This window comes from Quercus lobata, chromosome 10, assembly GCF_001633185.2.
Source record: "Quercus lobata isolate SW786 chromosome 10, ValleyOak3.0 Primary Assembly, whole genome shotgun sequence".
NCBI lineage: Eukaryota > Viridiplantae > Streptophyta > Magnoliopsida > Fagales > Fagaceae > Quercus > Quercus lobata.
Window position 1 is genome coordinate 16,453,428 of NC_044913.1, and position 15,700 is coordinate 16,469,127.

Genomic DNA, 15,700 nt, shown 5'->3' on the forward strand with positions numbered 1-15,700 from the left:
GTACTAGATATTTTTTTGGTTAAGAAAATACCAATTTAAGAAACACCCAAAAAAAAAAAAATATTAGACACCCTTCTCACACCACAAATTGTTACTTAAAATAAATAATAATAAAAAATAGAAAAAGAATTTTTACTTTTTTTTGTTTGAGAAACAAATTAAGAAAACTAATGTACTAGAAAATTGTCCTATAAGAATCGTGGTGACTAGTTATAGTGGGAGCCAGAGAACCAGTCCTTTTGTGGCCTTTCACTTTGCCTTTCGGTTTTTGTGTGTGTTATAATCTTGATCCTTCACCGTTCAATTCCTTCAGTTTTGGTTTTTTTTTTTTTGAAAAATAACCAAAAAATTTTAAAACCCCTCCAAAGGTTACGCATTGCATTAATACACACTAATCCTCGCTCATATTATCTTTCATATTCTCTCTCCCTCTCTCTCTCTCTCTCTCTCTCTCTCTCTGTGAGAGAGAATTGCTTCAAGGAGTTTCAATGGCGACCAATATAGGAATGATGGACAGCGCGTACTTTGTAGGAAGGAATGAGATATTGACTTGGATTAATAACAGACTTCAGCTTAATCTCTCTCGGGTTGAAGAGGTACTTGTTCCTACTTCCTATTCATTTTCTCATTTCTTGAGGCTTTGTTGGGTTCTTGGCAGTTATGGAATCGAAGTTTTTTACTTTCTTCCACATGGGTTTCTTTGGATTTGCATTTTCAACATCTTTCCCATTCCTGAATTTGGATTTCTATTCTGTATTGGATTTGTTTTTTTAAAAAATTTTCTTTTTATGTTATTAATGTTGTGAAATTTTTTACCTTTTGGCATTTGGGGTATTCCTGGGGTGGATTTAGAGGGTACTATTTAAGTTGACAAAGATGTTGTTTGGGTTTATTTTGATGACCCAGATGGAGTTTTTCAGAGATATGTGTCCCAATTATGGATTTTTGTTCTTACATACTGAAAATCATCCTGAATTTTGGTTTTTTTAATGTTGGGGGGCTTTCTTTTCCTTTACAAATGACGTGGAAATAGAAAGTGTACCAATATGTTACTATTATGCTCCTATATATATATATGTTGATTGATATGATGCTGATTGGGATGCCATACAATTTACAGTGAATTTGTTTATCCCTTTTCAATATTGTAAATTTGTTTTACAGTTTTGCCATTGCACAATTGGGTTTTACTAATGTTATATGTATTTGTAGTAAGATGTAAAATGAAAGCTACGTGTGTGGTGTGTTTGGGTTTAAAGTGGGGGTAAAGAGATGCAAAAATTTGGAATGCAATGAGTGACATATCATTATCTGGCCTAATCTATGTTAAGTTTTAAGTTATATTGTTTGTATGTGGAAGTTCATTGTTTCTCTCTGGTATAAACCGAATCAAAGATGTGTAAGGTATAAACTAAGTCTGATCTAACAAGTTTAGTTGAGAGGCTTCAATAACAAAGACACCTAAACAATTATCTTCTTCGGCTCAAATCATTTGTGAGGTTAATTAGTTTGAGCATAATGTTTATGTATGTTCACTTTAGTTTATGAGGGGAGAAATTAAGTTGGCTAAGTTTGTTGACAGCGCTAAGCATTAGGCAAAGATTGATGACTCTCAAATTTTGCATGTATTACCACTTTACCATTATAAATTTGCAAAGAAATGACCATTCTGAATTTTTTGTTATTAGATATATGGGTAAAATGCTGATTTTGGCTGTGAGTGGTTGTCCATGATATGCACTTCTTGTATAATCTGACTGTTCAGATTTTGTATTGATGTTGACCTTTCTATGTGTCAGCTTCACAAAATCTGCTCTAGGGGGCCATGGGATCACACACAAAGTGCTTTAATTGTAAATGAAATGTGCTGCCTCTAACATCCCTTAAAACATTAAGCTGTCTCATCATCCTATTGAATGTTTAAGAGGGTTTAAATTGTTTTTCTTGTTTATAAACTTTTATAGTGCGATCTTGGGTGCAATACATTAATCCACTTAGTACAAGTATTCATTTTATGTTTATGGACTATTTAGCATGCATGATAACCTTATTTCTCTGCAATTTGTTCTATAATACCATGTGCATAAGGGACAGTGTATTCTTGACAGCATTGTCCTTGAAAGAGTTCAGATTCAATGGGTGGTAATGTGTGCTTGTGGGTGCAACAATGCAACCTTAATCCAAAGCATAATCTGCATGTTATGGACGTGCGAAAATGCACGGTTTGAAGTATCAAGTATGCATGCCCCATTAGCAAGGACAATTTTCATTTTTAAATGCATTGATGGAAACTAATTGGTTGCTTGATAAAAAAAAAAAAGGAAATCTAAGTAAATTACACTTTAGGAGCTTCATTTCTAAATAAAGTATAAAGGCCTGCAAGGTGTTCACATTAAATTTTACTGGATAAATCTTGCTTTGTAGTTGGAGATAAGGATTGATGGTCATGTTGATTGAAGTGCTGAATTTTCGTGGAACCAAATTTAAGACCGTTGATTGTGTTGGGATGGGATAAGCCTTATTATGACACTAGGTTCTTGTTAGTAGTCTCATAATATTCTTCATATGCTTTTTTATTTTTTTCCCTCCTGGGGACAAAAGAAAGCTAGTTTAGTAACTTTGATGGTAGTTCTCATTCGATACTTGTCAAACTGTTGTAAGTCCACATCATGCTTTTCTCATCTTAAATATTTACCATGATGAAATGGCTAACTACTTTCAATTTATTTTAAATGTAAATGCTTGTGGTTAGGCTGCATCTGGTGCTGTGCAATGTCAGATGATGGACATGACCTATCCAGGTGTTGTTCCAATGCACAAGGTGACAAACTGCTTCTCCTGTTTGCTCTTTTTTCATTTTTTGCACCTCCTATTTCAATTAATAATTTTATCCATAAAATGAGCTTCACTTGTTGTCATTTGATATTTCAGGTGAATTTTGATGCAAAATCAGAATATGATATGATCCAAAATTATAAGGTTCTGCAGGAAGTATTTAACAAGTTGAAAATTGATAAGGTAATTTCGTCTCACTGGTCAAAGTTTTGTGTGTAGAGCTTTGTGCATGAATTTCTTGTGTTTCCATTTTCTCTTTTACCTATCTTTTTTTGTTAAGTGTTCAGGTTTGTATTATCATGTTCCTTTGAGCTGTTGACTCTAGGGTGGAATTAACTTTTAGGGTTTGCCCATTTCTGCCAGACCTTTCTGACTGTGAGAAAGTTGGAATTGAATTACTTTATGAATTTCTCGATCGGTTTTAATCAGGCTTAACTTAATCTAGGCCAGTCAAGTGATACTAGGGAAAAGAATAAATATTTTTGGGGAGATCTTAGTTGTACTGGATACATAAGAAAGGAACTTAAGATAAATTCTGGTAAGCAAAACTGAAAACTAGTATAAATGGAATTTCACAATACAATCTTTCACAGTGGTGGTAATGTCTTGGCGTGGGACTTATCATTCTTCCAATTGGAGGACCAGTGGAATGATCCAACCACTTTAGAAACTATATCTATAAAGTCATTTTGCATATGTGGTATGAATGTCTTGGATTGCAGCTCTTACTAGTGGGAAACTTTTGTGCAGAATTTCCTTCCACAACCACCTGAGTTTGGTTATAGGATTTGCCTGTCTTAAAAATCAAGCAAAATGTGCAAATACTGAATTTTAGAGTAACGACTCATGCCAACTGGTCTACAGATACAGTAGAATAGGAGCAATGACCTTTCAATTTCTAGACTCTAAAAAGAGTGTAAAGTAGGGTTTTTATTTTATTTATTATAAATCTCTTGGTGTCAAGGTCCCTTCAAAACGTCAAAACTTCCTCTGAATGGAAACTTGGAAAGATTGTGGGTTGATCTCCTTTATGGGAAAAAAAGGGAAAAATAAATCTTCTTATCATGCATGTATAAATTTTCACTATAAAGGAAATTACTCCATTAACTTTTAGGTGCATTTAGATAACCAACAAAAGGATGTAGTGCAAGCCTCAATTATTGGATCTTAATTATATCCTCAATTAATTGGGAAGCTGGATTAGGGAGTTTTTTTTGTTCAAGCTAGAAAATTACATTTGCATTGACTGCTAAGTTTTGGGCTGTATGGCAGCATATTGAAGTCAACAGGCTAGTTAAAGGACGACCTTTGGACAATTTGGAGTTCTTACAATGGCTGAAACGCTACTGTGATTCTGTAAATGGTGGCATTATGAATGAGTATGCTAGTTTCTCTTCATTTTCCTAATCCCCTTTCCCCTTTTTTGATACTTTTTTGAACATTGTTGCATCAATATTACCATATACCCTTTGTGAATTTTCCCTAAATTTTAATATTTTTTAATTTCTTATAGGAATTATAATCCTGTTGAGCGAAGGTGTAAGGGTGTGAAGGATCGGAATCCTAAGGGGTCTCAGAAGAACCCAAGATCACTGCAAACAAATAATATGCACAACCATGGTTCTGGTGACACAGTTGGTCTTAATAAAGCCTCTGGTCAGCTTGTTTCACCTTTATTTTTTTGCTGTGTCTGTGCCTTTTATTTTTTCCATTTATAACTTTTCATCCTTCCCATTGTTGTTTGCTGCTTGTTGCTATAGGGTTCAGGCAGGGGAAGACATATGCAGCACCAGTTGCTAATTCTTCAGGGGAGGTTCAGGCTCTGTCCCAGGAGGTATTGGCATTAACTTCACCTGGAAGCTTTTTTCCTATTTAAATCCAAAATGTGAGCTTTATATTAGTTGTTTATGATGGCTGCCTGAGGAGATCATCCTTCTTTATCATTAATTGGAGGATACTTAGTGCAGACAGCACAAAGGTAGCACAGGGATGACCCCACTAGTATATTTTTTTAAAAAGTAAGAGCAATTGTATTAAAGAAAAAACTCACACAAGATACAATAAGGGACAATTGGGATACTCTGTGTGACCCACCAGTGTATTGATTTCACTTTGAAATTTCTTTGGATCAACAACCATGCTTGTCCTAGACGTTCTCTCTCTCTCCATTGATATAATAATCCTGCGGCTGAAACATTTTATTGCCTGAAGTTCGATAGAATTGATTACTCTACTGTTCCTCTCATTGCCTTCTGTTATGACTGTCTATGAATCAAGAAGATGTTGTGGTCTGGTTGGCAGAGTTTCTAATAGCAATACTAAGTCTGGAAAGTTCTGTTGTTATATGCTTTTGTCTTACAGATTACTGATCTCAAGTTCTCTGTGGATCTTTTGGAAAAAGAAAGAGATTTTTACTTTGCAAAATTAAGGGATATAGAAATTCTCTGCCAGACTCCTGATCTGGAGAATCTCCCGGTAAGAGTTTCTAGAGATCTTTCATTATGCTCAACTGCTTGTATTATGGTTTTAATTATGTTCATGTATAATGTCAAGATTGCATTCTCATCTATACTAATAGAAAGGGGATTCCCCTCTGGTGTCATCTTTTAAGTACCCAAATGCCAATTAGTTATAGCTCAATAGCAACACTTCCTTCTCCCCTAATAATTGGTTGGAGGATGAGGTTGTGAGTTCAAGACCCACTAGGTTCATGTGTAACTTACCCAAAAAAAAGAAAAAACTGTTACATTCCCAAAAGAATCTTAGGAAAAATTACTTAATAGAAGATTATAGTTGTATAAATAAGCTAAAATGGTCAGAAAAAAAAAATTCTAGAATGCCATTTTAGTAAATTACCATCACCCAACTTCTAGCCTATGTTACCCACCACTTTCTCCTTCAGTTTCTCTTTCCTCCATTCTACATTTTCAATCTCTCTCTATATTTTGTAACTAAATATAACTTCCCACATCTATTTACTCTTTTCTTTTTGTTTTTTATGCCTGCTACAGTACTACATTCTCAACTATTTTTAAATAGTTTTTAAAACAAAGTCATACACATTGCGTGTGCCCTCTTTTAGTAAATTTTATTCATATTCGTAAGTCTTCCTTGCTGCATATTTCTTCTGCTAGTGTTTCTATATCTTGCTTTTTTGTCGTTATTTAGCCAAACTGTTGTCTTACTCATTTGATTCTCCCAATATATTGAGGGTGATGAAAGAATCTAGGTACACTACTAAAAGATTCCAAAGATGTTATCCTGATGTAGGTCTGTTTCTGACCCAGAGATTTGAATCATCTGCTAGGAGACTAGGAGTTTTCTTCTATAACCTATAATATTTTGAGCTAATTGTTATGATGAGGATAATCCTTGAATACATCATTTTCTTCCCAGCTAGGTTATTTTCTAACCTTTGCATAACCACAGGAATGTCTCTGTTGTGTGTCCTGGGTTTAAGGGTTCTGTGTAATTTATGCATTTATTTAAATCCTATGCAGATGTCAGTTGCAGTTAAGAAGATATTATATGCTGCAGACGCAAAGGAATCTGCACTTGCTGATGCTCAGGAGTATCTGTCCCAATTTACAACTTCTACTGAAGCTGATGCTGAAGCTGAAATTGAAGCCGACGCCTGAGTTTTACGATTAACAGATGAGGTTCTTTCCTGTAAATCGTAAGACACTTGCAGGGCCTTCTGGCTAGTCAAGCTTCATGCCTTTACTTGATCATGAGATACTAGTAATATTTCACATAGCTTCTTCAGCAACTAGTTACTGTTTATGAAAGGCTTGTAGTTTTATTTATGTCTACTTGTATCTGCTGGATAGGAAAAGTAACTAACCTAAAAATAATGGATTGAATTTCTTCTTTCCGTTTTCTTGCTGGAACCTCATTTAGGGGATTGGTTGGTCACCCACAACTTGCTCTGTTAAGGCAAGTTTTTATTTATAAAGTATTATTTGGTACAGAATTAATGTGGCATTGTTTATCTTAGAGCATTATTTTGTTGCTTGATTTCTTTATAAGGTATGACCGGACATAATAAAAAATTCTAGCTATACGGTTTGTTTTGTTTTTTAAAATATTTCTGGGAGAAATTGTTAACTAGGATCTCAATGCATGTTCCAAGTTATCACTCTTCATTTTGCCAATGCTAAGAAATAAGATCTTTTCTTCTTTTTTAACCCAGATAACTTGGTCTGGAGCTGGAGGGAAATTTTGTGCTTTAAATATATGTAGTGCTTTTCTATACTCACATTATAAGGAAAAGATTGGAAAAGATGTAACAAAATCTTGAATCAATTAAAGGATAGCATTGCAACTTTGTTTGTTTGTTTTTGTTTTTTTGGGATAGCATTGCAAGTTTTTGTTTAAATTATGACTAATTAACATTTTGGTCCCTGAATTATTTATTAAAGTTCAGTTTTGTTACAAAAATATTCCTTGTGTCAGTTTTGTCCATAAAATTCTAAAATCTAGCTTGCCGACAATGTTAAATTGTTTCGAATCATACTTCCTTCAAACTCTTATGTTTTGTATAAGAAAAAAATTAAAATTAATTACAAGTTGAATCACTGATCGATTTTGATTGAAATCACTCAATTTTTAATAGGGATATGAGAACAAGAATGTTGAACTATTCGCAAAATCTTACACTACATTAACACAACTTAGAGATAAAGCAGAAGGTGGTGTTTATATCACACTGCTTATAGCACACAAACGTATATAGACCTTTTTTAGACCATATCTTTTACCATCTAAATTATTGGGTCTATAATATTATTGCGGGGTCATAGTCATAGAGTAATGACAATGGAATTTTCCCTTCCCATGTGCCATCAACGTGGCAATTTCATCTCACTGGTTTAGTTAATTCGAATTTTTCTTCTTTAGTTTATTTGTGAGGAACCTGAGATCAAAATGGCAGAAATAAGAGGTGGGTTTTTTTTGTCTTTTTTTCCTTTTTAAATGATACTTGGAGGATGACTCTGGGAATTAAATTTGATTTCAACACAAGTAATGTTACTATATTCTCCGATTAGGAAAAAAAAAAAAACTATGTACCCACTAATGTGACATATATTCTGAGCAGTTTTAGGACCACACATCATTTTACAACTTTTTATTACAATTCTAACGTGACAAACTATGAATGGTTGCCTATCACTTATACACAAACCTGTTATTTTTTCTTCATCTCTCAGACTTTGTCACATCACAATTGTATCAAAGAAGTTATGAGATAAATTGTGGTACTAGAGTTTCTCATATATTCCAAGGTTGAAGGTACTGAAATTGCCAGCTAGCTAGTCGAATCCTCCAATGCTTTGCGTTTGTGATGTGATTGAGGGCATTATTAAAGTGAGGAATACTACTTTTTTCTTTGATGGGAGTGAGGAATACAGAATACTACTTAATGATCATCTAATACGAGTAACAATCTCCAACACAGTGAAGTTACAATTCACAATAAGTACCCAAAAGAGTGGGGAACAACAAAGATACAAATTGACAATTAATAAAGAAAAGGCAACAATTCTAATGGGGAACAAAAGCAGTGAAAGTTTTCTCCAGATAGTGACATGAAATCCTAATATCTCAATCTCTTCCTCTGAAACCAGTAAACAGCCCCATCTAACTCCCTCTCCTTGTGCAGTAATGTCAAGATAATCAATTTGGAAAGAAGCCTAAAACAAACTTGAATATTATTTTTAAATTTTTTGTCCCCACCATTAATATAATGGATTTTATATCCTCAACTACCACCTCTGTTTTCTTCAATGCTGTCAGGCTAACATTTTTATCGTATTCAAGAACTAGACAAGGTGATCTATAATTGCCTTATCTATTTGTGTTGTATATGGAATTTTGGGTTTGTAAATTATGAATAATGTTAGTTGGGTGGGTCAGTTTCTTTTTTTTTTTTTAATTTTTTTTTATTTAATATAAGATAGAAATTCTACTCTAACTTAATATAAGTGTATATGTGTGCGAAACTCTCTCCTTGAATCTTGAACTCGTCTTTTATTCCCCTACACTCAACAAACATTTATATTTGTGAAGTGACAATCACACTAAAAGTGTGCTATGGTAGTGAGTTTCTATTAGAACTTCATGAATTGGACCGTCCTTTTTTGCATCTATTTTACATTACCATCCTCTATTTGCTCCGGCTGCAAGAGTGTCGCAATGCCATCAACAAGGTCTTACAGATCTTTTGTGACTGCTCAGGATAGAAGGTCAACCCCGCCAAGTATGAGAGTTTAATTTTCTCTCAACGTTTCATGCGCTTATGACTCCATTTATATCTGTGCTTTAGTCTCATATATTTTATTTACAATCGTTCTCAAACTCCAGAAAAAAGATGAGGCCTATGAATCTATGATAGGTTAAAAGCCAGTATAAAATTTACACTCCATTATGTACATAGATAATAGATCCACTATAGATGCACAATGGGATGTTCCCTACTAAAATGCAAGTATTGGATATGTGAAAGTAGATAAGGATTGGTTAGGTCGTTTTTTTTAAAGCAACACGTTATATCCACGATTGGATATAGTGAAAAATAGACAAGTTCTTGCATTTGATGAATGCATGAAAAGTAGACAAATGGCAAAAAAAACTTTAGCCTCCTACAACTAGGACGTCCAAATTCTCCTTATTGTACTTGCACAGAGTTAATGAAGAAACTCCTTAGTTAAAGGTCTTGTAATTCATCTAATACTTCTTGATGTTTCAACAAAAATATTTGGGATTCAATTATCTTTTCTCCTAATTATCGAATGACAAATGTTAACAAGCACCGTGTGGTGCTTGTTAAGGTTGGACTAATGTGAATCCTGCTTAGTATTATAATTTTTTTCTTTCTTTCTTGTTAAGGTTGGACTAATGTGAGTCCTACTTAATATTATAATTTTTTTTTCTCTCTATGCTCCCCAACTTAAAAGCTACAGAAAAAAAGGACAAAAAGAGGACTGGAAATTTGGGCCCAACAAGGAAACAAATAGGTCTGGTAGGTCAAGTGTAAGAACACCTTGTGTTTAGTAAGCTTAGTTCTCCTCTAGGTCAAGTATTTTCACAGCCTCACATGAACCAATCCCACAACCTTGTTGCAAGTTGCAACTCATTAACTCCATACTCGTTTCCTTGTATTGTTCAGGCTGAGGTTGCCTTGTTCTTGAATGAATCAAATAGAACTGCACAGCTATGATCCCTATTCACAAGTTGAATCTTCCATTGCAAAATTTTGTGTCCAATCAAATGGGCCTGTGGCTCCATCGCAACAGTCAAGTATCCCAACTAGGTGTGCAATCATTCTTGAAGTTGTAACAATAAATCTATAGACACACTTAATTTCACACCCAATTAATATGTCAAGTTGTGATTAGTGCATTATAAAAATAGTATCAATGATGAACTTGTGTGAAAGAGTGAAAGTCACGTTGAGCATTGAATGGTAACTTTAAAATTCTTAATTCCCTGATTGAATATTATTGTTCATTCCTCATTAAAAGATCGGTGAGAAAAGAAGAAAAAAATGAAGAAAAATGATATCTACACCTTTACTGTAAATGACCCAAATTAGGTCTGTCTATAAATTCCAAAAATTATCTTAGATTGATATGAGCAGAGAGAGAGAACTGGAGTTTGTTTTCAGCAAAAGGAAGAGAGGAGGAAGAAGAAAAAAATGAGTAGAGAGAGGAGGTATTGGGGAAAAAAGATGAGGAGAGAGAGAGAAGGGATTATCGACACTTGGTTTTTGTAAATCCTGTGTGCATAACTTTTTTATTAGAAGTTGACAACTTTGCAAAATATGTAAAATTAGGTGTATTCGTAGAATTGTTATTCTTTGTAAAGTGAGAAAAGCTAATTGTAAGTTGTTACAATCTATACATAGATGGTTTAATAATGGGATCGTAGATCATGGAGGTTTAATACAAAATCATTTGGAGCAATTGATTTGTGGGTTCTTTAGGTTCTTTAGGTTAGTAGTGGGAGCAGGTGAGCAACTGCTAACCTTATGGATAAATTTTAGCCTCTCATAAATGAGTTGGTGTTATGATTTCCAATGAGCAAAACATTCCACTTATCCACTGGTAAAAATATTGTTCATAAAGCTTTAGGATTCACATAGATAGATGACCCTTTCTTAAGGCTATTTTGAAGCAGTATCATGACATTCATCATCTGAAACAGAAGGTTTCAAAGAGGCTATCACCATCAGCCATATTCAATATTTCAATGCTTAAACAAATAAATTTGTGGGCAGTGAGTGAAAGAAGAGTTCCTCAAAAGTCAAAACTTACCCAAGGTTATTCAACCAAAATCATTGACTGTCAGTGTCAACACACCCATAAATACAATTAAGTCCACATTTTTTTCTACTTTAGTTGAATCTTTGAAGAGGTACCAACATTTTCTTGGTCGTGACTCATGACTAGCTCGTGGCCAACAACAGAGGGGCCGGAGTAGCCAATTTAACATCTCCAATAGACTCTTCAAAGCCATACTCTCTCCAAAAACCCAGAATACAAATATAAGCTCAAACAATCTCTCCAAAATGCAAAAAATAAAATAGATGGGCTACAATACTCTCCACACATGAAGTGTTACCGTTGCTCTCCAAATGAATTTTTAAGACAGAAATATTCAGCCCTTCTCTTTCCACTTACTAAAATATTCAGCCTCTCTCTCTCTTTTTTCTGTGCACCTTAACTCCTCCCTCTCTCTCTCAAATGTTTCTCACGACAAAACAATCACCTTCCATTTTTCTTTTGACCTGGGCTTAAGGAAAAAAAAAAAAAAAAAAAAAAGTGGAGATGGGAGGAATGGCATTAAGAGTGGAGGGGAGGATTTCGATCAAGGCAATGAACTGCATGGAGAAGCTGTGAACCGGCAGTCGTGGAGGGTGGACAAGCAGTAGCAGAAAGCAAGGACGATAGGGGCAATGGAGGCACGCAGCTGATTGATTTCCACTCTCTCTCATGGGTCTGTGCAGGACTATGGGTAGTGTTTGGTTTGGGAAGGAATCGGGTATGACCATGTGAGGAGACATTAGAAAGAAAAACAGATAAAAAAAATAAAGATTAAAGAAATAATATTTAAATAAGATAGATAAAGTATTAAAAAATGTACTTGAAAAGGTAGGTAGGTATAACTGTTTGGTTTTTAGCTAAACTGATAGAACTGATGGAGATGCTCTTAAGAATGCTGCAACTAGCAAGTAGGAACTAAGAAAGTAACAAACGTTATCCTTTTGGTTTAGAAAAGCACCAAACTAGAACACGGTACAATAGATCTAAGGTGGATTTAACAGGGGACCAGAATAGAGAAACTTGAGCTTAGATAATTTGAGCAATGAACATGGACTATCCAAGGAAAGAATCATAGGGCACAAGTTGAAGGAGCACCAAGGGAACACGCATGACGATTAAGCTAAGGAAGTGAGAACTGATATATGAGCAACAACATGTTTATCAATGAGAATATGCAAGCCAAAGAGGAAGGCCAAAAGTACATGGATAAATTATTAGGGTAAAATACTACCGAAAAAATGTATGGGTCAATCATCTAATGCTTTAGTTCTTTAGTGAGCATCGTGGACCGGTTTCCTATCGTCAATTCAAATATACAACTAACTGAATTCGACCTATTATGAGATAGAAAATCTCTCAAAAAAGACCAAAAATGGTGGACCAAATTAAAATTCTGGTTAAAAGCCAAGACCAATGGAATCAAGACGAAACACTAGTGCACAATGATGATGCATGGAAACAAAGAAAAGCAACACAACCTTTTCTAATTAGTAATTACATGTAGTAAACTAAGAACATCCAGTACATTTTACAACCAAAGATTGTTTCAAACAACAAACAGAAAAACCGAATATTAACTACCCACAAAAAACCTCTAATAACAGCCAACATCTTCTCTCCACAACAAAGCACGTGGCAGAAACATAATGAGAGATACAAGGCTCAATACCTATCGTCCTCAAAAATGTTCGAGTAACCTTCACTACTCCTTGATTTGTCAGCCTGCAAAACAAGAAAAAATACATTAAGCCAGCATTGGGGAAGCATTAATTTTTAATTCCATGAATTGCAGAAACAGATGAGATATATAACATAAGTACACTATTGACCGATTGAATCAGCTAGCATTTGCACCATTTACCAATATACTCTCAAAAGGCATGTACAGAATTATTTTCCGAAAGCATTAAGGATGAGGAGGATACCTTGTTAATAATCTTCTTAAAATCATCTGTTCCATTTTGAGCAATATATTTCTCTGCAGCAGATAGAATGTCATCTGGCTTACTGAAGACATCCTTCTTCTTTGGAACATACCAGATGTTAACAGTCTGCTGGTTGACAAATAAAGGTCTCACGTAATGATCGTAAACATATGCAGCACCACTGAAGTATGGGATGACCAACCAGCACGTCAAAATCAGCTTTGCATATGGCCAGATAGGAATCCTGCCACACAGATATACAATATTCAAGCAAAAGCTAAATGATCTCAAAAGTATTTCTACATATAAAAAGCATACACATCAGTACTGTTTTCTTCATCAGTAGAATTGGGACCCAAGATGTATTCCTAATTGGACCCCCCTTCCCCTTCACCACCAGAGCCAAAAATACAAAAACAGTACTATGTGAAATCTGTGAGTTAAAACAGCTCGAATGCTTAATACAATCCAGTACATAACATAAATCCTTGCCATATAATGACAGCCCAAGTCTAACACCATTATATTTTCCTGAAGTAGTACCTCTATTAGAGAGTTCTACAAAACTACCAAAATTAGCAGCAAATTCAAGAACTTTATCTCCTGCTGAAACAACACAACAACCTAAAGCTAATTAATTTCAGAATGGTTCCAATTGTCTTTGCAAAGAAAGAGAATACACGTTTAAGAGTACCCTATGAAGCGCAGTTTAGAGAAAATAACCACTGAGATAGCTAAAGACCAGATGCACCAAGTTCAATACCCATATTTTGCATGAGTTGGATTTGCTAAATAGCAATAGCTTTTCAAATATCAAAATGATGGCAAAGAAATTGCAATGTGAGAATGTGAGATACATTGATTCTAATGACAACTAAGTATAAAAAAAAAAATCATCATCATAATCTTCTCTGATAAGTAATACAAACTCATAGTTAGTAAACATAAAAAAAGACGTACTAAACAATAAAAACAAAGCATTATTCCTAAAATTTTGAGGCCAGCTAAGGATAATGAAACCTCAACAAACCAATCAAGGTCAACCACATGTATTCTTTTCTACCATTCTATTCTATCCAAAGCCATACTATGTTACCTCTTCAATTGACATGTTCTCCAACTTTTTCGTTCCCTCGAGTTGAACCAAATCCCAAAAAAAGTTTGATGTAACAAATTAACCATTCCAAGACTTAAATATCAAAATTAAGCACAATGCATATTCAATACAATTCACACCCTCCCAAGTCCCAACCCGAAAAGGAAACAAATCAACAGGAAAACAAGCTACCCTTTTTTACGCTTCTACTTACCATTCAAGAAGTTTGGCAAAGGTGAGCTCAAAGAGCGTGATCATGGAGTACAGAACCCAATAAGTAAGCCATTGCTGATCATCTATAGGTGATTTCGTTTCAATTGCCCTCACTGAGGCATATCTGTTAAATAACCCAAACCACACCAAAAAAATTCAACTTTATCATCAAAATTGAAAACTACCCATCACAGAAAAACACAAAATAATTGCAAAATTTTAAATAAATCAAACGGTACGAGATATTATTATCTTAGAAAGTCCAAAAAAAAGAAATAGAATCTCACTTACAAAGGATAAACAAGGCTAACCACAGGCCTGAAATCCAAACAAATAAGTCAAATTAGTGCAAAAGAAAAGTAATCAAGAACCAGGTCTACTACATTAACTTGGGTTTGAGAAATTTATTAAATTTTCGCCCCAATAATTAAAAAAAAAAAAAACCTTTTTTAAAATTTTAATCACATAATATGAATATCTTTCCAAAACCCAAATAAAAAAAAAATCAATATTCTTTAATTAAGGAAGCAAATTGGTAAAAAGTAGAGAAGTTAAAGGAAGACATACCCAGCGAGAACATCAAAGTTTTTGAGAATAACCTTGAGGAAGCTTCCAGCACCAGAACCCATCTTTGATTCCTCAATGTGATTTCTTTAGTTCTGATCTCAATCAGTTAATCTCTTCCCTGAAAAAACCAACCGCTTGTTTTTGTCAATTTTAGTATTTTTATTTAGAAAAGGTTAGGATTTGTTGGTAAAGGCAGAGAGAGAGAGAAGAGAGAGTGTGCAGGTGTCTGTGTTAGAAACTAAAAGCAGACAAATGTTTGAAAAGCAGTGCCAACTGCCAAGTACTAAATAAATAATAGAACAAAGAGAGAGAGAGAATAATATTGTTTATTTACGGCTCTGTTTGGGAGGAGGGAATGGAATATTTTTAGAATATTTTTCCCTCCTTTTGTTTGGAAGTTTTAACGGAGGGAATGGAATATTCATTCTCTTGTTTGGGAGTTTAAGTGGGAGGGAATGGAATGATTAGGAGGGAATACTCATTCCTCCCTTTTCCCTCAAAACCTCAAATTTTTGTTCCCTTCAAAATTGGGAGGAATGGGAGGAAATGAATTTAGGTTTAATGAAATTTTTGTTAAAATCCCTAAAATACCCCTTTAATATCAACCTTTTTTTTTTCTCATTCAGCCGTAAGAAAAATAAAGCTATAATTCTTGCACAATATTGTCCGTCCTCTACAAAGTGAAGCTACTGTCGCTGGTCTTTTTTTTTTTTTTTTTTTTTTTGTCTGCAATTTTCAAA

The 15,700-nt window shown here is 34.4% G+C and overlaps 2 protein-coding genes across 2 annotated transcripts; one reads left to right on the plus strand and one right to left on the minus strand.

The window, feature by feature from the left end:
• Positions 1 to 244: 244 nt before the first annotated feature.
• Positions 245 to 6,812, plus strand: LOC115964127 (microtubule-associated protein RP/EB family member 1A). The gene is made up of 8 exons (XM_031083461.1): positions 245 to 596; positions 2,753 to 2,821; positions 2,932 to 3,018; positions 4,108 to 4,214; positions 4,349 to 4,491; positions 4,596 to 4,669; positions 5,197 to 5,310; positions 6,336 to 6,812. Exons 1-8 carry the CDS (start codon positions 489 to 491, stop codon positions 6,471 to 6,473), a joined length of 840 nt encoding a protein of 279 aa, XP_030939321.1. The 5' UTR covers positions 245 to 488; the 3' UTR covers positions 6,474 to 6,812.
• Positions 6,813 to 12,608: 5,796 nt separating this feature from the next.
• LOC115962632 (HVA22-like protein a) lies at positions 12,609 to 15,231 on the minus strand. The gene is made up of 5 exons (XM_031081516.1): positions 14,961 to 15,231; positions 14,685 to 14,711; positions 14,395 to 14,517; positions 13,085 to 13,328; positions 12,609 to 12,881 (listed from the first exon to the last, which is right to left on the minus strand). The coding sequence occupies exons 1-5, from the start codon at positions 15,020 to 15,022 to the stop codon at positions 12,822 to 12,824; spliced, it is 516 nt and encodes a 171-aa protein (XP_030937376.1). The 5' UTR covers positions 15,023 to 15,231; the 3' UTR covers positions 12,609 to 12,821.
• Between the last annotated feature and the right edge of the window lie 469 nt (positions 15,232 to 15,700).

Excerpts from the sequence above, each read along its gene's own strand:
- LOC115964127 (XM_031083461.1), top strand. The coding sequence starts at position 489 with ATGGCGACCAATATAGGAATGATGGACAGCGCGTACTTTGTAGGAAGG. Across the intron at positions 4,492-4,595 it reads TGGTCTTAATAAAGCCTCTG|GGTTCAGGCAGGGGAAGACA; the intron begins GTCAGCTTGTTT and ends TTGTTGCTATAG. Across the intron at positions 4,670-5,196 it reads TTCAGGCTCTGTCCCAGGAG|ATTACTGATCTCAAGTTCTC; the intron begins GTATTGGCATTA and ends TTTGTCTTACAG.
- LOC115962632 (XM_031081516.1), bottom strand. The coding sequence starts at position 15,022 with ATGGGTTCTGGTGCTGGAAGCTTCCTCAAGGTTATTCTCAAAAACTTT. Across the intron at positions 14,712-14,960 it reads AACTTTGATGTTCTCGCTGG|GCCTGTGGTTAGCCTTGTTT; the intron begins GTATGTCTTCCT and ends TTTGGATTTCAG. Across the intron at positions 12,882-13,084 it reads TTAAGAAGATTATTAACAAG|GCTGACAAATCAAGGAGTAG; the intron begins GTATCCTCCTCA and ends CTTGTTTTGCAG.